Below are 20687 nucleotides of genomic sequence, written 5' to 3'. Positions count from 1 at the left end.
CAAACTATTACAAGATTTGGTGGTAAAACAGAGGGTAAAATAGATGGTAATAGGGAATTAGATGATAATAGGTAAAACAGAGGCTACATTGCATTCATTTATCAACCGCAAGAAAGCTAGAATTGTGCGGAGAGTTTTTAATAAGGTGCAACGGGCATGTGTATTTTTTATAAATGCAGGACGAAGTAGTCAGTACTATATTTTTGAAACCTGGAACATAATAAATTAATTTATTGGAGTATGGCAAAATCGATTGAAATATAGCGTGGTTTTATTTTTGCTTGTAGGGGAAAAAATAAAAATGTTAACAATATAAATAACAAGAAAATTTAATACAGTCTATTTTTAAATGTAAATGAATTCGTTTCTATCAAATGTCAAATCTATTTGATTAAGAATGCTGGTTTAAGTTTAAAGTTGTATCTTTGAAGAAAATATTGATTTAAAAGTTTAAAAAAGTCTATTTTTAAATGTAAATGGTGTCGTTTATAATAAATGTCAAACATTTATTTTAATTTTCTTTTACGTTCAAAGTAAAATCATGTCAGAAAAAATTAGTTCTTTAAATAAAGTCCTATGTTTGCTGTGACACTAGAAAACTGAGACAGCCAGTATCGGGGACACTGAAAGAGTTGCGTCAAAGAACTCAGAAGTTTTTTTTGTATGCAAACTAATTTAAACAATTGAGATAACAAACAAAACGAAATTGTACGCTTGATATTCTTGGAGGCATACCCGATGGATTACTTACAGCAACATCAAAATGGTCCTCAGCCGAAACCTTATCAACAAGAAAATTTTCTTAAATTATTGTTCATATAAAAAATAGATTTTGCCTATAAAAAAAAAAAAAAGCTTTATGAATGCTACAGAGCAGAAAACTTGTTTTAGTGAAATAACTGGAGGGTATCAGTGTAGTATATAGCCAAGCAATTATTAAAAAACCATAAAGTACTGATATACAATCTGCTGTTGTGTTACTTGAAATCGCAACTTTTAAAAAAGGATATTGTAATTGTCCAATAGTTTTTATATATATTTACGCAACTATAACAATGTTGAGCTATCTCTTCATTACTTCTATGAATTATAAAAATATAACCATAATACCGATTCATTCTACCAGTTTAGAAACTTTTTATTATTCATTTTGAATAGCTTCTACACAATGAAGACGATAAAGTACAATTTTAAAAAGTAGATATTAAAACACAAAGCAGAAGCCCACGTTCATCTGATCATTTTGAAATGTAGGATATAGCTAAAACTACTAGTTCCTTTTTTTTATTAGCAGCAGCCCAAAAATCCGCTTTATTTTACAGTGAAAGTTTTAAAGCTAAGTTACCTTTTTTTATTTTTTCTCCTACAAAACGGATAGTTTCAGGCCCAGGCTTCAAGCGTAAATTTGGCTAATAGCATTATTTTGCCATTACAAACACGTCCAAGTTTAACAGTGCTTGCCGATGCATGCGTCTCTGAATTCATCATAAAAAAATAACAAAAACATGCAAATTTACGTCCATCCCCGCTGTTATGTGTTGACATTTTCCCATGTTTACAAGTAGCTTTTTAGCGAACGTTGTTTGGCAATAAAACGCGCATAATTGTTTAACAGGAAATCGCGTTTTTAATGTTTGTTCAGATGTTTTCTGTTTTTTTTATATGAGTGAACTTAAATTGTTCGTTAAAAGTTTTGGAAAAATGAAAAAATATTTTTTCTTACTATTATTGGTAATTATTTGCTGTAAGTTTATTTATTCCATTTATTTATCCTACATTGTATTATAAAATTTTAAGTATTACACTTTTTAATAACTTAAATTTGAGCCTTAACATTTCTTTGATGTTTTTTAAACAGAAAAAGAGCGAAGTTCAAATGGTAGTATAAAAAACAAAATAAAATGCGTTCAAATGGTAGTATAAAAAACAATATAAAATCGTTTTTAAAAACTTTCTAATTTCTCCGCCAAATAAAAACCAATATTGGCAGTTTCTCAATTGCGATTAAATCCTGAGTTTAATGGATCTACTCCTAATTAAATATCTACTCTTGCTTGATTAAGTTTTAGAAATAGTTTTAAAACTCAATTATTTAAATACTCCTGTTTAAAAACTATAACAAATGCTCAAATATAAGGTAAAGAAGTAAATTCAACATTTATATGTGCTTTTTTTTTTTTTTTTAATTAAATTTAGAAAGATAAATGTAGTGTAAAATTAATTAATTAGTTTAGGTAAACCTTTTTATAGTGAGTGAAGACACATTGTTTAGGTAAACCTTTTTATAGTGAGTGAAGACACATTGTTTAAAAAGGTTAATAAACATTTTTTAAAAAAAAGATTACTATAAAATGGTATGATTGGTTAAATATAAAAAAACGAGTAAAAAGGGAATAAGCTCTAGTATACATGGCCAACGACACGGGTTTCAAAGTGAGGGGCACAAGCTTCAATTTCTAAAAAAAATCTGGAAATTTCTAAGAAAAAAAAAGAAAAAAAAAGGGTCCTTTAGAAAAAAAGTGAGGGGAAGAGGCAGTGTCCCCCTGGCTCCCCAGTGTTTGCGGCTCTGGTATATTTAAAGCATATACTCGTAGAGACTTAGGACTGTTTTTTTCACATCTTAATGAAATTACAAATTAATTTCATATCTTACCCAACCGGCACATCTAGTTTCTTTTTCGGAATTAAAACCTGTATAGACACGTGTTTTTCATGATCCAGGCGTAAACCGAAAACACGCGTATATTCCGGGGAGTTTTACTTAAGTTTAACACGTGTTTTTTGAGGTTGTAAAGTCAAATTTAAGTGTCGCATGCTTTTAATCAGTGGTTTCACTTTCTTTACGGAAAGTCATTGTAATATAACAGTAAGTTTCCGTAACGGTGAAAACATTAATATTTTAATTGGTGTTTATGGTAAATAGTAATAAGTAATTTCATGGAGTGAAAAACATTTTTGATGAGTGTTATTTTTTTTTTGTTTTTAAAAGTTTTAAATACACCACAGAAACCAAACGTAACTTTTTTCTGAACTGTGCCGGCTGGGTAGTGAAAATAATGTTGTAATTAATGTGCATTTAATTGCAATAAATTAGACTTAGTCACTGATTTCTGTAGATAGTCTGATAGCGTGTCCGCTAGCAGACTACGGATAATTTATAATGATTTGTTTAGGGCTGAGAAACCAATACTCTGATTGCACAATTTATTCCTTTAAATCAGTGACGAAGTCTAATTTGTTGCAATTAAACATCTGACAAGTAGTATTGCAATTGAACAACAATTTAATAAGCATGCATCTTTTAAAGTTTTCGGCATTTAATTAAACCAGTTATTACTGGTTGGAGGCGTCGCAATAAGGTAGACAGAGTAGAAAAATTCCAGAGGGCGACAAGGCGACGACGGCAACGACGGCTACTGATACTATAATCGGATTTAGAGCCACCGAATTATTTATAAGGTTGCAGAAATTGCAGAAAAATTGTTAATTGAATGAGTTTTTTTTACGGGCCACAGAGTGTGTCATAACGCTACTGTTAGTGGTATTGAGCTGCTAAGATGTTTTGTTTATTTCGGAAACTATTGAATTACATCTCTGAAAAACGTACAGCCAGTTTTTACTAAATTGACAATCTACAGTATACCTTTTAATACAACCTTTAATATTTTTCGTTTGTAATAGTTGTAAAAAAACGTGTAATACTAATAACAAGATGGAAGGCATATACCTTATTTTCTAATAAAAAGATGGAAGGCGTATACCTTATTTTCTAATAACAAGATGGAAGACATATATATATATATATATATATACATATATATATATATATATATATATATATATATATATATATATATATATATATATATATATATATATATATATTTTACTGTTTAAAGCATTTAACTTGTTTTGTCTTTTTGATAATTCATTATTAACAATTAGATAAATTTTTTTAATATTTGCTAAAAGCAATAACTTTTTTATCAATTTTTAGCAAACATATGTAACTTAAAAACAGGGCTTTTTTTGTTTGTTTTTTCTATTTAAAATGTGCATTAGTTTAAAATACACATGTTTATTTATCATTCGAATTAATATTTAGAAATATTTGTGTATTACTCTATTTCTGGTAACTTCTTGTTTAATTTTATGCTTGTCACCGCGAAGAGGACCGCTGTGTGGAGCTTCACGAGCATACTTAGATAACTTTTTTTTTAAAGTTCTACTGACTATTCAAAGTGCAGATTTCGCTATGCTAATATGTTGCAACCCTTTGAGTTTATTGGTGATTAAGATACCAAATGTTTATTATCGTCAAGTTGTATTGACCATAGCAAAACTTCAGAGCCTTGAATTTATTTATTCCAAATTTATGCACCAAGGATAAAAATATCAATGTCCTCCTTAACATGCGCCAAGTTTATAAATGATTTCATCTACGGCAACTTTATGGCTTTTAAGCCACCTAAATAAAATAGTTGCGAACCGCAAATAGTTTCCAAATGTTTTAACTAATCTATTTTTGCTTTTTATCAACAAGGTACCGTACCTTGTTGATAAAAAGCAAAAATAGAATTCGACAACCAATCCTTGAGGAACAACGTTTAAGATGTCCATCCATTCAACAAAGACATTGTTAAGAAAACTTCATGCTTCCAACTGTTTGGAAAATCTTTGAACCAATCAAAAATCTTATTGCAAAATCTATAGCCAGCTAATTTGAGATGAGACAGAAATGCAACGAGCAACGAATTGTTATTACTTAAACCTTCAGTAATGATATCCAATACTTTAAGAAGATATGATATTCAAGATCTTTATCTGAGAAAACCATGTCAATGCCAAGATAACAGGTTTTGCTTTACAAGGTTTTTAGTCGCTATACTATGTTCATTAATTTACCTTATGTAGAGGCGAGTAAAGTAAGACTATTTTCAGGATCTTATCTACTTATTACACTCCTTGGTGGTCAAAAAGAAATTAAAAATCATTCTAACTGGATTTTTGGCTTTTTGTATACAAGTAAAGCTTTTTCAGGAAAGACTTGCATGCAGAGATGTCTTCACACTCTAAATTAAGTACAGCGTCAGCAACAAGAATTTGCAAGAATTGCAATCTAATTTCTTAAGTCGTCACTTTAAAAGAAGAATTAGATTTTGGATTACACTTCCCAAACTTAAGAAGATTTTGTGCTTAGTAATGCACAATATCTTCTTAAGAATTTCTCGAAAAAAAGTCATTATTTTTATTTCTCAATTTCGAGAAATTGAATAGAAATTCTCGAGGAAAAAATTGAAATTATTATTTGCTTTAATGATTTATCTAATTCAAATTATAGTTCTATGTTCTTCGCATGTGCGTAAGCCAAATGCTGCGCAAGGTTTTCTTGGTTTTCTGGTTTTCAAGGTTTTCAAGGTTTTCTGGTTTTTTTTCCATTAAATACTAATACTATGATAGCAAGAGTTTTCGAGTAATAACTTATTGCAATATTTTATATTTTATATAAGAAAAGAACGATTAAATTTTTTAAGAAATTTATGATATGTCTGATTCTTTCAAACGATCTTACAAAAAGTTATCTGTAATTTATTTTATTTATTTATTCTAGTTTTTATAGAAAAAATGAGCAACAACGACAAGTGCAAGACTTACAAAGATGTTCAGTTATATTTTAAAATAAACAACGATGAGGCACATTGCAATTTATGTACAAGAAAATTATTATGCAAAGGTTCAGCAACGATTGGTATGCGAAGACGTCTTGAAAATGTCCACAAATACTCGCGTATTAAAAAGTTTTACGTCTCATCAAAATAAACAGAATAAAATGAAAATCTAACTAATCAAACTATTTTAAAGTTTTTAAAACGACCAATCCTGGCTGAATTGATTTCTAAATTGGTTGCTGAGGGCGGTATATCGTTCAATGAAATTACTAAAATTGAATTTATAAGGCAAAGTATGACCGCCAGGGGATTCAGATTACCTCGAAATCATTCTGAGGTGAGTCAATTAATGGTGAAATTTTTCTATAGCAAGAAAGAAGAGATAGTACAGATTATAAAGAAACTAAAGGACAAAGAAAGATAGTTCAACATATCTATTGACGAATGGACAAGCGTTAAAAATCGTAGATTCATGGGTGTTCATTTATACAGAAACAATGAAAATAATTCATTTAACCTTGGTTTGATTTTTATCGAAGGAAGCTGTACATCAGAAATAACTTTGGAAGTACTATCGCAAAAATTATAAGAGTTTGGTCTATCTTTACAAGAAGATATTGTGGCTGTTATGAACGATGGTGCTGCGGTTATGAAGAAATTTGGTAGATTACCGCCTGTCTTGCAGCAATTATGCTACAATCATGCCATTCATCTAGCAGTTTTGAAAACATTTTACGCTGAAACGAAAAATGAAATAAAAAAATCCGTAGACGAGCATGAGACAGTAGATAGCGACAATGATGCTAGCATTCAAAGTACAGAAGAAGATGACTTTAATTTGGAAATTGACGTGTTACCTAGCAAAAACTTTCAATTTAAATCCCAAATTAAAGATGCTGTTGTAGAAATACGAAAAATCGTAAAACTCTTTAAAAATTCTCCAATGAAAAATGGTGTTCTACAAAAATATGTAAAAGACCAAGTACAAAAAGAATTGGCCTTGCTACTGGACTGTAAAACACGCTGGAATACAATTGAAATAATGGTGAAACGGTTCTTAAAAATCAAAAGCTGTGGGAAAATGTGCATTAAGTGAACTAAATTTAAACCACTTGCGGAAAGATAATTACATAAAACGGCCGAAATTCTATTAGCTGTATTAGAACCAACACGAATAACTGTAGAAGCTTTAAGTCGAGCAGATGTAACATTATTAACGGCCAAAGGAGCCTTAAAATTTATATTTAATAAATTAGAGGCAAAATGTAGAAAAAACCAAATAAGTAGAGAATTCTTAAACAATATCAAAGAAGAAATAAGTAAAAGGAGAAATGATAATGCTGCATCTTTATACAAACTTTTACATAACCCAACAAATTATGAAAAATATGCTTCTTCTTTTTTAAAACCTTCGTCAAAAAATGATACTTATAAAACTGCTAGAGAAATATTCGATATATTGTATGGGTCATCCGATTCCGAAGAAGATCTAACTGAAGAAACGTCCACTAGCAGCAATGTCAACACTGAGCTATCACTTGAAGAACAACTAAATTTAGCTATACAAATACAACAAAAGAAATTATGCTGTAAATAATGCTGCTATAAATTTAGCTGTACAAATACAACAAAAGAAATTATGCCATGCAAACGTTGCGCTAATGATAACCAGAATCTTTATCAGACACTTAAAAAAGAATGCAGCATATTCCAAACAACTGGAATAAGGTCACAAAATTTGGAAAATCTAAAAGATGTATTATCTACAATAAAATCAACTTCAAGGCAAAACGAACGTAATTTCTCGGCTGCTAATGATTTTGTTACAAAAAAAAGAAATAGATTGTCAAACACGTCATTGAATGCGTTATGTTTTTTAAAATATTGCTTCAAAAACAATAAATAAAAGTTATTACTTATGTGCTTATAATTTGTCTAATTGCAGTTTTCGTTTCACATTTTTGTATTAGTATTTTTTTCTTTAAAAATTAACTAATTAAATAAATAATAATTAAAAACTTGTATATTTTAGAGTATATATTTTTTTCGTCATATTTTTATACCATTTTTTTCTCATATTAATTGACTTGTATATTTGTTACTCTGCTGTTTTTTTTAATCCAATGTTTGTCCATATACATTTTATGAACATAAATTATCTTAACATTTTTTAAAAATTACGATTTTGACATTTATCGAAATTTCTCGAGAATTCTCGAGAAGCTCATTCTCAATTTCTCAATTCTCGAGAATAAAAAAACATCGAGAAATCTTAAACACTAATCCTAAGTTGATTGACAAATTTTATTGATCTTAAAATAATTAAAATATTTAGTTGGTAACATAAACGCGATACATTATACTTATTGTTGATCCAGCTAGATACGGAAATAGTAGAAAGAGAGTTTTCTATTATTCTTAGTTTTTCATTAATTTTTATATCATCACATGACACTTTTTGACATTAATTTTTATATCATCACATGACACTTTTGGGATAGTCAGTGCTTTATTAGTTGCATTACTGTCATCCTCCAAATTTGCTTATTCAGTAAGAACACTTGTAACCATGTTATTTGAAATTCCATTGTTTATGTTGTTTTCCTTTGTAACATTAGCAAACGAAGCAGTGTTGTTCTATTTGGCAGCATTATATTTTTCTTTGCTAATTAAATGTTTAGACGTCAGTATTGTATTTTTATTATGATAAATGCTAGCATTATTATTATTTTAAAAAATTTTAATTTCTTTTTGTTGCATTTTTTTTTTCTGCTTCTATAAACCCAACAACGTTGGTCTCTTTTCTTATGGCTTATGAAAAAAAAATTTTCTTTTTATGAAATCTTGAAAAAAAAAGCTTGTTTTTAAACTGTTTACTATCATTATTTTATATTTTACCAGTTCTGATAGTAAACAATAAAATAATGTCTAACTTCTTGGACAATCAGAAAACATTTAACAAATTCTTTCTTAAATATTTTCAATATTGACTTACTTCTAACTATTTATATTCACTTTTTATAATTTTGTTTATTTTTATTTTAGTTCAGTATATAAATTCAAGGTGCCCCATACCATGTAACAAAGAAGAACAGCATTTATGCGGTAGCGATGGCAACACTTATTTAAACGAATGTGAGTTAAGAAAAAAAGCATGTTCGATAAAAAAAGCCATTGTTGCTGTTAGAAGTGGAAAATGTCTGAAAAGTAAGCGTTTTTTTAAATAAGTTTTTTAGAGTAGGGTCAAGATCGGTCCAGACCGGCACAAGATAGCCCATATTTTTTTCTTTGATGAGTTACTTTTCGGAATCTTATGTTTTATTTTATTTTCCACGGAAAAAATATAAGAAGAACCTAGACTGATCAAAAAAACATTATCAAAAGTTCATATTCAGTTTTCAATATATTTATAATAGTTTTTCTTAAATCATATTGCTTGTGTCAACCCATCATCAGGGTAAGTTTAAGTCAACGCAAAACATCAGTAAGTATAAACATGTCCAAAAAATTGTTCTAAATTTACTTTTACATTTATTTCAGCAGCGCAGCAAAGTGAGTAGGAGGGGGTAAGCGCAGAGTTATTAAAAGCCGTTATAGCTAAAATATTCAAAGTAAAAAGAGTACATGAAAAAGATATAAATCTTTTTTTCACTTACAAAAATCATTCATGAATCTTTTAATTCTAGAATAGTACCCACTCTCTGAAAATTAGCAAATAGTAGTTTGGTCCATTAAAAAAGGAACATATTAACGGTAATAACATGCTTTCTGCCAATTGATGTAAAAGTAATTTTGATTACTTTGGCTAATTAACAGTATGATCTTTAATATTTTAAAATTTTTATAGCTTTATACAATTATTATTATTTAATTATTGAAGACAAAAAGTGATGTTATAGTAAGTTATGCAATAAGTTATTTAACCATTTCTTAGTAATATATGTTGTATATATAATAAAACATATTTTGTGATTAGATGATTTTAAGTGTTTAAATCAGTGCGGAAGAATGATGAAGCCAGTCTGCGGTAGTGATGGGAACGTTTACGCTAATGAGTGCTTAATGATCATGAAGAACTGCGAAAAAAATAAAACAGTAAGCACAACTTTGAAGAATAACATGAACAACGATAAAGATTTATGCAAAGGTTATTGTTATTACGTATTAATTATCACTTTCTAATCAATCTTATATATATATATATATATATATATATATATATATATATATATATATATATATATATATATATATATATATATATATATATATATATATATATATATATATAATATATATATATATATATATACAGTATCGGACAAAACGAGTGCAACCAAATAATGCTAATTTAGTTTCTTTATATAAAAGTACTGCATTTTTTCAATTTAGAGAAATAACTGTGTAACTGTTTAGAGACAAATTTATTCAAGTTTTATTCATCACAAAGTTCATTATTTGCACACAAAAATTAATAAATTAATGAAAAGTATTAAAAAAAGTTGATTTCCTTCTGGACAAAACAAGTGCAACTCGACAAAATGTTGACCAAGCTGTATTTCGCTATCAATATTTCGTAGCGAATCCTTTGTTGTCGATCACAGCCTTGCATCTTCGAGGCATAGATTCGATCAGGTGATCAATGAAACTTTGTGGAATCGCTGCCCAGGCCTTTTGGATTTGTTCAAACAGTTGATCCTTATTACAAACACCTTCACGATTAATTCTGCGGTTGACGATCTCCCACAGGTTCTCGATAGGGTTGAGATCCGGAGATTGAGTCTTTTCTTCTGGTTTTTTAGTGAAATCAGTGGTTTCTTTGCAGGGCGTCGAGAAAACAATCCGGCTTCAACAGCACGTCGTCTGATTGTTCGTTCCAATACAGGCAGCTCTAATTGCTTTTGTATCTCGACTGATGATATCCAGGGATCCTTCTTGACAGATCTGACGATCATAGAATCCTCTATAGAAGTGGTGGAACGCGGTCTTCCACCTTTGTTATCTGCTGCCAACTTCCCGTAGAACGATATTTGGAATATAGTCTTGATACGGTCCATTTTTTCACGCGATATTTATCTTAAACATTTTTTTGTGACATTCCACTTACGTAATCGTCAATAATTTTCTGGACGCGTCTGGATGCTTCTGAATGTTTCTGGATATTTCTGGATGCTACTGGATGCTTCCAGATGCTTCTTGTGGAAACTTCTGGAAGCTTCTGCATGCTTCTGGAAACTTCTGGATACTTCCTTTAATTATTAAAAAACTTCTGTGACGTTGACACGGACCAGACTTAAGAAAATGAAACAAACCGAAAAAGTTGCACTTATTTTGTCCGCTGCAAAATGGCACTTGTGAACGAAATTTTGCCTGTGTGCTGTCACCTGTCAGCTGATTGCTCATGTCATGGCATGCTATGACTCCAGACTCCTGAACTGTTTGCAGTGGTAGTATAGTTCGTTTTGTTTTTAAGACATGTAAAATTAGGAACACTTTTTAGCATTGTTCGATGTTGGTTGCAAATGTTTTGTCCAATACTGTATATATATATATATATATATATATATATATATATATATATATATATATATATATATATATATATATATATATATATATATATATATATATATATATATATATATATATATATATATATATATATATATATATAAATATATATATATATATGTATATATATGTATAAATATATATATATATACATATACATATATATATATACATATATATATATATATATATATATATATATATATATATATATATATATATATATATATATATATATATATATATATATATACTGCATATATATATATACTGCATATATATATACTGCATATATATATATACTGCATATATATATACTGCATATATATATATACTGCATTATAGATTGCAAATGGCCGTGTCCACAAAATGTTACGACTGTTTGTGGTTCTGATAACATGACATACGATAACGAATGTGAATTGAACAAGCATGCTTGTAAAACAAGAACGGCAATTATAATTGTGCATTATGGGAATTGTTTGGATTAAAAAAAACACTATTTTGGCAATCAATAGTGGAAAACTCAATCGAAATCAATAGAAAAACTCTACGATATATTTAAAAAGACTAAAGTTAGATTTCTATACTCTTGAGCTTTAAAATTATAATGGAGTAAAATATTTGTTTTTAATATCACTAAAAAGTTTTTTTTAAATTAAAAAAATAATTTTATATTTTTATAATAAAAAAGAAATAGATAGTATTTAATCTATGTTACAATGACACAATGTATCAATTATTTTACATCTTGTATTCTTTAAGGGGTTATTTCGGCTTCTCTTTTTAATTCTTCACAATAACTTATGACACCTTTAAGAAGAAGTATTTTGCCTCGGTCGATTTTAACTAACATACTTATGATGTTAAATGTTCTTTCATCACTTGAAACAGACACTTGTGCTGAAGCCATTAGCTTGAAAGCTTTGAAAAAACTTTTTGAAAAAAATGTTTGTTGAAGGATCACAATAAGTAAATTTATAAAAACTTTTAATTCTGCATAAAATTAATTACCATTTGTATTTTTTCCATTATTAGGCAATTAAAAATACATTTTTTTTAACATTATTTATTGTGAAGGTTTTTATTTAACTGCCAAAAAAAAGAAAAAGGTTCAATGATCAGCAATAAAGCATGTATTGAAAGATAATTCTTGAACATTGCATACCAGGATTGTCATCAGAGCGTTTTGGAGCTACCTGTTTTATCAGTTACCTCCCATATGGTTACAATTTTTTCTTTAATATTACAGTTGTCTTATATATATATATATATATATATATATATATATATATATATATATATATATATATATATATATATATATATATGAATATATATATATAATATATATATATATATATGAATATATATATATATAATATATGTATATATATATATATATATATATATACATGTATATATATATATATATATATATATATATATATATATATATATATATATATATATATTATATATATATATATATATATATATATATATATATATATATATATATATATATGTATATATATATATATATATATATGTCTCCTTCCTAACTGATGTCTCAAAGCTTGCCCAAAGGTGGGGTTTAAACCTCTACCACTGCGTCACGACTGCTCATATAATATTTCACGTGATATTTTGTAGTTTTTGTGTTTCTCAATCTTCTTTTAAGTGCAAAATTATGTTTCAACATAAAATATACCAACTTTATAAAATTTACATTTTCTTTCCGATTATCTCCACAATACGTGGTTCCTTGCAGGGGCGGATCCAGCATTATTGAGTTTTTGAGATAGCTTACTTCCACACATGCAGCAAACTCCAAACATTTATATGTTTATACTTATGTCAAGTAAGGATTCTTTTCGAAAAATTGCAATGGTTGGTGCTTGAAAACAAAAAGCTCCAAAATTTCTCCCCCATCCTGCCCCAAACGAGTGAGCTCATAAAAAATTGGTAAAATAGTTTTTTAACTTTTCTTAACTAGACTTGTAATCATCGATAAATTTAAATATCATAGTGAAATACTTCAGTGTTCAAAAATGATGACCATATAAAGTTGGAACCCACTCCCCCCCCCCTTCCTTCAATTTGAAGGGGTTACAAATTTTATATGGTCATAATTTTTGAACGCTGAGAGATTATACTATAAAACCTAAAATTTATCAATAAATATAAGTCTAGTTAAGATTATTACAAAAAACATTTTATCAACTTGTTGCTCTCTCGTTTGGGGTAAGGAGGACGAAAATTTTGGGGCTTTCCAGGATCAACATTGGGTTGACAAGGGATCAGGGGCGGATCCAGCGTTTTTTGCAATTTTTTTCAAAAAATGCTGGATCCGCCCCTGATTCCTTGTCAACCCAATGTTCGAACCAAATTAGTAAGAACTTTTATTACAAACTTGCTAGACTCCATTTCTTCTTTTTTACTAATAAAAACTTTTGTTTGTTTCTTGTCCTAGAGGAGAATACAATTGTTGAGAACTATTACAATAATTGTAAGTCTAATAATAAAGCTTTATGAAATTTTGATCAAAAGTTTTTGACCTTATTATACCTTATAATAAGGTCAAAAATAATACCTTATTCTCTTTCTTCGTTTGGAAAGAGGAAGTATATGTTGCAAAATGTACTATCTGTAAGTATGCTGTATTCTAAGTGAAAGTGTTCTTTGTTCCACAATGATGAAAAAACAATTTTGCTTTATGTTTTTTTTTTTTTTTATTTGGTTATTTAGGTGCTTCCAGAAGTCCTTACGGTCTAATCGCGTAGCACCGCGGCAGAGCATTTAACTTAAAGTTCACGCCTCCTTCCTTACCAATATCGCTTATTGGGTAGAGCCAGCGTCAAACCTCGGACCTCTAGGTTCTGAGCCAAAACTCTAACCACTGCGTCATGGCTGCTCAAATTATTAAGTTTTATATGTTGTGTTTGAGCTCAATTAGACTGTTACTTTGATTATCATTTTCAATTTTCGGACGCTCGCCAAGATCCTGCAAAAAAAATTGTAGTAAGAGTTTCTATATTTCTTTAAATTGTTAGCAAGAACTTGGTCAGAGACGTCAGCAGAGCATGTACTGCTCTGCTGGCGTGAAGTTTAAACGCCACAGGCAATCTTATTTCAATGAGAAGTTTTTCCAAACGTAAATTGTCTGTATTTTTTACTTCTTCTAGTTTTAATCGCACTCAGTTAAAATTAAACTCAGTTAAAAGTTTATACAGTTTTTCATATTTATCCGTGATTCTGCAAATTTACCCGCAAAAAGTTAGTTTTTTTTCCAATAAATTAGTATCACTTGAGACAGAATTCATTCACTTTTCCGCTTCATTTGTAATGTTGCTTGGGCTAAGTTCTTAGGCATTAAAATCAGTTTTAGACAAACCTGTTTTGCTGCATGGTTGGGGATATTTATTCAAATTGTTTTCAAAACAGTTTTATTGTGCGCAGAGGCGATTCTAAAAAAAAATGAGCGGGAGGTGAACCCTTAAAAAGTAACTATTATCACATTATCACTTAACTAAAATGTGTCAAATACCCTACTATATTCCTTTAAAAATCAAATATAACTTGAAAATTGTCCACTTTGGGGAGGTATGACAAACCTCTTTCAACCCCTTCCCCCCAGAAAAAAAGAAACACACACTTGACTTTGTATCGTTTAACGCTAGGATATACACCAGCATCTTGAATCCAAAATTTAAGATAATTGCAAAATTAATTTGAATTTTGCTTTCAATTTTCATTACTTTTAAACTTCTTTTTTATCATTACTTGAATTATCATTACTTTTGAATTATTTTTTAGCCCTAAGATTATATATTGAATAAAAATATTATGAACACATTTTTATAGAAATCTAAAACATAAATTGGAGAAAGTTTTTTTTTTCGAAGTTTAACTTAAATTCTATAAATCTAATTTAAGTTTTAGGTTGCGTTTTGCTATCGGACTATTCTTGTCCGATATCAATTATAAATTATAACTTAAATAGCCATCTATCTCCGTTTATAATCAGTAATAAACGGACAAAAATTGTCATTTTCTATATAATAAGGCTGAACTTAATAGAAGTAGTAGTGCCCTTTCAAGCGTGTTTGATACAGAACTCTTGACAGCCATTGCAACCGAGGTAATGGCGAGAAAGAGTCGCAACCTTTTTTTTATAAAAAAAGATGTTAACAAAAGTGTATGCAAATATCAAACTTATGTAGAATTCAAATTATGTAATGTTTAAACATATATCAAGTTTTACCGTTTAACTTTTACTAGAAAATTGCATGGCGGTCACATCTCCTTAATTTTGATCTATAGTATTTATCTGCCAATAAAGTCTTTTATTTGTTAAATACTATTAAAACATTTGCTGTACAATACACCTCAGTGACCGAAGAGGTTAGCTTGCAGCGTTTCAAATGCAAACCGCCTTGGTTTAAATCCAACCACTGACCCTATTTTTTTTTTTTTTAATCTTTTTCAATTTATTAAAATACAAAATAAAACACTTTTGAAGTTTTATAGATATTATATACATAGCATATATTAACATAGTAAATACTATAACAAACAAAATGGAGAGAATTTTTAAAAAAGCTTAAATTTCTAAAAACATCAAAACACTGAAAAAAAATTGGTGCGCATATTTTATGGTAAAGATTTTTGTTATTAATGTGCTCAGGTAATTAGTTCTAATTAGCTGCAGGAGATCAGAAAAAAATTATGATCTAAAACTTAATAAAAAATAGGCAATCCTGCTACTTCAGAAGGTGCTGCTGTGGAGGCAAAGAATAAAGAGAAAAAAGAAAAAACGTAGCTAGTAAAAACTTTAAATCTTTATTGTAACATTTAAATGTTTTTTTTTGCTAGGTATTTTTTTTTAAACAAGCAATTTAAATCCTTTAAAAACGATCAATTGGTTTCAATTATCAAGCTGTTAAAAAGCTTATAGTTAGATTTCAGAGCGGGCCCGTTGGTTGAATTTTACATCATAGCCGTCAAACTATACATCTCATCAACAACAACTCCCTTTACTGAGAAACAGAAGCACTGGGTAACATCAGATCTTATTAAGATGGTCAAGGCTTTACGCGCCTTTTGAACCAAGTACATTAATGGAGGTCACAATACGCACAAATTACTCAAAGAGTCATATTGCACTGCATGCAAAAACGTTACTCAAATTTTAAAATCTGCCAGGCACAACTACAAATAAAAACTCGCCAAAATTCCAAAAGCAAGCCTTTATTGCTTACATGCACATGTACAATGCAAACAGAGCCTCAACATTATTAGATTGCTAGAAATAGTTAGTAGCACTATCGATACCGGTTATATGCTCATTGTTGAATAACTATTTTCAATCGGTTTTTGCTTTGGAGCCCGAAGGTCTAATGCCAGCTTTTAAAAGTTGCACTGAAGCAAATTGTGTTGTCAATCCAACAATTTCTTCTATCGATATAGTACAATAGTACCTTCACTACCTTGATGAAAGAAAGTTAACCAGCTACGACGTCTTACATCCAGGGTTCCTTTGTAAATGTGCAGCTACCTTTGCCAAACCTTTTTCGCTTATCTACAAGTGCTCGTTCGCGACTGGTGTAGTTCCCGATTTGTGGAGAAGATCAAATGTAGCGCCTTATTTCAGGATGGGGAGTATAGTAAATGCATCAAACTACCAGCCTATCTTGCTCACATCTGTTCCATGCAAAATGATGGAAAGTATTTTTCAAACAAGCATAGTAGACCACTGTATAGCTTTTTTCATCACAATGGTTGCGTCTCAAACCTGTCAGAAACACGGGACATCATAACGGAAGCGATTCATTGCAGCCACGCAGCAGACGTCAGACAGAAACAGACTTTGCGAAGCCGTTTGACAAAGCACCGTATAAACGCGTTCTTCGTAAGTTAAGAGCCTGCAGTATTCAAGGCGCGCTCTTAGAATGGATCTTAGCATAGATACGCGACCGAAGTCAACGAGTATTATTTAACGGCATTACATCTGAATGGCAAGCGGTCACTAGTGGCGTGCCTAAAGGCTCGGTCTTGGGCCCATTACTCTTCGTAATCTTCATTAATGACCTGCCGTACAGCATCGCTTATCATTAGAAACTGTATGCTGACGACAATAAAATTATTAAAATAATTAAAAATGAATCGGACAGCATCACTCTCTAAGCTGAGATCGACAGAGCAGTAGAATGGTCACATATTTGATTCTTGCATTTCAAGATTGAGAAATGAAAAGCAATACATGTTGGGATTATTACTTGATAGTTGTAACAGTTGTTAAAAAATTATCTAAACTTTTAAGAGAGTAATCCGCTTTGATTAAAGCTTACAAAGGTTTCAAACATTTCAAAATTTTCCTCTTTTTTTTTCAAGTTAACTATGATTTAAAATGATGTTTTGAGTTTTTTTAAAAAAAGCAGCCGAGATATCATGCTGACTTAGGTAGAAATGTAAGAGAGTGCTGCTGCATTAGCTGATTTAGATGAAACATACAAGGGAATGCTGCTACAGGATTTAGGTTGCAACAGGTATAAATCAGTCAATTTAGCAGTATTCCTTCAAATTTCTACCTAAATCAGTATGACATCTGGTCTGCGTTTTTTTGAAAACTCAAAACATCTTTTTAAATCATAATATCTTACGTTTACTCTTAAGTTTTACATTTATTACCTTATAATTTCACACTTACAAATTTAAAATAACAATTTTGTCGAAATATTATTTAAACATTGTTTTGTATGCGAATAACAAAGTTTTTCTTTTTTCAATGGCATTTAATAGGAGATGTCCGCTAAAGACGTTAATAGTTTATATAACAGTTAATAGTTTATTTAACAGTTAATAGATAAAGATTTTTCCTCTTTCTTTTTACTGATTTTTTTAACAATTTGTAGCTTTGGTAAATCGTGAAGGCTGAAAATTATCTCTAGATGCTTTACGTCATTAACTTTTAATATTTACAACATTTGTAATCAAGTTTAAAATTATAAATTTATTTTTTTGATTGGCGGTTTAGTACCTTATGAGTTGCTATAATCAAATATTCGATAAAACAACCTTTCAGCACCTCATTGATCCTAGTGGAACCTCCTACATATCTTCTTTTTTAAACAACCCCCAACATTTCGCCATTTTCTGTCATTGTGTAGCGATATGTAACAGGCGAATCAACGCAAAACTTTTTTCCAAATAACTTAACGTCTCCTATAAAAAAATGAATAACTAACCCACAAATCATAAAAGATGTTGCAACAACCAAAATAAAGTATGATGGACCGAGTGACCAAGGTTCTCTTTTATATATTAGATTATAGAATATTGCCATTGTCGTGCCGATAAGACCTAAGAAATATTAAAAATAATAGTTTCAACTAAAAACAAAAACAGCCTTTAAATAAATGTTGGTCTCCAAAATTTTTAATTAATTTTACTGTTTTTTCTTATATATATATATACATAAAATATATATATATATATATATATATATATATATATATATATATATATATATATATATATATATATATATATATATATATATATATATATATATATATATATATATATATATATGTTATATATATATATATGTATGTGTATATATATATATATACATGTGCGTGTGTGTGTGTATGTAATATATATATATATATATATATATATATATATATATATATCTTATATATATATATATTTTATATATATATATATATATATATATATATATATATATATATATATAAATATTGTATATATTATATTATATATATATAATATATACATAAAATATATATATTTATATATATAAATTATATATATATATTATATATATATAATATATACATAAAATATATATATATATATATCTTATATATATATATAAATATATATATATAATATATATATATGTATATATATAATATATATATGTATCTTAAATATTTACATATATATATATATATATATATATATATATATATATATATATATATATATATATATATATATATATATATATATATATATATATATATATATATATATATATATATATATATATATATGCATATATATATATATATATATATAAATATATATATATAAATATATATATATATATATATATATATATATATATATATATATATATATATATTTATATATATATATATATATTTATATATATATATATATATTTATATATATATATACAGTATCGGACAAAACGAGTGCAACCAAATAAAGCTAATTTAGTTTTCTTTATATAAAAGTGCTGCATTTTTTCAATATAGAGAAATAACTATGTAACTGTTTTAATTTCTTCAAGTTTTATTCATCACAAAGTTCACTATTTGTACACAAAAATTAATAAATTAATCAAAAGTATTAAAAAAAGTTGATTTTCTTCAAAACAAGTGCAACTCGACAAAATGTTGACCGAGCTGTATTTCGCTATCAATATTTCATGGCGAACCCTTTGTTGTCGATCACAGCCTTGCACCTTCGAGGCATAGATTCGATCAGGTGATCAATGAAACTTTGTGGAATCGCTGCCCAGGCCTTTTGGATTTTTTCAGAGAGTTGGTCCTTATTACGAACACCTTTACGATTAATTCTGCGGTTGACGATCTCCCACAGGTTCTCAATAGGGTTGAGATCCGGAGATTGAGGCGGCCGATCCATCACCAATAGGTGGTTGTCTTGAAACCTCTGCTTGATTACTTTTGCAGTGTGTTTCGGATCGTTGTCTTGCTGAAAAACCCATTTTATTAGCATATTCCATTCAGCATGAGGTAACATAACATCTTTCAGGATATTTTTATACATGAAACGGTCCATTATTCCATCGTTTCGATGTATTGGATCTAGACCGTTAGCAGAAAAACACCCCCAGACCATTACATTGCCTCAACCATGCTTCACGGTCTTATGGCAGTAACGTAAATCGAGGCGTTTTCCGGCCGGTCGACGTACACGGCAAATGCCATCGCTCCCAATGATGTTTAACTTCGATTCATCACTGAACAGGACAGTTCGCCATTTCTGCACATTCCAGTCAAAATGAGATGTAGCAAACAGGAGTCTTTTCTTCTTGTTTTTTAGTGAAATCAGCGGTTTCTTTTCAGGGCGTCAAATAAACAATCCGGCTTCAACAGCACGTCGTCTGATTGTTCGGTCCAATACAGGCAGCTCTAATTGCTTTTGTATCTCGACTGATGATATTCAGGAATCCTTCATGTTGGATTTGACGATCATAGAATCCTCTCTAGAAGTGGTGGAACGCGGTCTTCCACCTTTGTTATCTGCTGCCAACTTCCCGTAGAACGATATTTGGAACATAGTCTTGATACGGTCCATTTTTTCACGCGATATTTATCACAAATACTTTTTTGTGACACTCCACTTACGTAATTGCCAATAATT

The 20687-nt window shown here is 29.1% G+C and overlaps 2 protein-coding genes across 2 annotated transcripts in view; one reads left to right on the top strand and one right to left on the bottom strand.

The window, feature by feature from the left end:
• Positions 1-1588: 1588 nt before the first annotated feature.
• Positions 1589-11987, top strand: LOC100206928 (double-headed protease inhibitor, submandibular gland). Its single transcript, XM_065810342.1, has 4 exons — positions 1589-1744; positions 8715-8876; positions 9646-9816; positions 11586-11987. Exons 1-4 carry the CDS (start codon positions 1663-1665, stop codon positions 11729-11731), a joined length of 561 nt encoding a protein of 186 aa, XP_065666414.1. The 5' UTR covers positions 1589-1662; the 3' UTR covers positions 11732-11987.
• A 5919-nt stretch (positions 11988-17906) lies between these two features.
• Positions 17907-20687, bottom strand: part of LOC100209184 (uncharacterized) — a 14108-nt gene continuing 11327 nt past the window's right edge. The window contains exon 3 of the mRNA XM_065810340.1: positions 17907-18605. Within this exon, the coding sequence (XP_065666412.1) occupies positions 18370-18605 (236 nt within the window). The 3' untranslated portion in view covers positions 17907-18369. The remainder of the gene's footprint in view (positions 18606-20687) is intronic.

Source organism: Hydra vulgaris, chromosome 11 (assembly GCF_038396675.1).
Source record: "Hydra vulgaris chromosome 11, alternate assembly HydraT2T_AEP".
Lineage (NCBI taxonomy): Eukaryota > Metazoa > Cnidaria > Hydrozoa > Anthoathecata > Hydridae > Hydra > Hydra vulgaris.
The sequence above is the reverse complement of the archived record's forward strand: the minus strand, read 5'-3'. Positions and strand labels throughout refer to the sequence as shown.

Excerpts from the sequence above, each read along its gene's own strand:
- LOC100206928 (XM_065810342.1), top strand. The coding sequence starts at position 1,663 with ATGAGTGAACTTAAATTGTTCGTTAAAAGTTTTGGAAAAATGAAAAAA. Across the intron at positions 1,745-8,714 it reads ATTATTGGTAATTATTTGCT|TTCAGTATATAAATTCAAGG; the intron begins GTAAGTTTATTT and ends TTTTTATTTTAG. Across the intron at positions 9,817-11,585 it reads CGATAAAGATTTATGCAAAG|ATTGCAAATGGCCGTGTCCA; the intron begins GTTATTGTTATT and ends ACTGCATTATAG.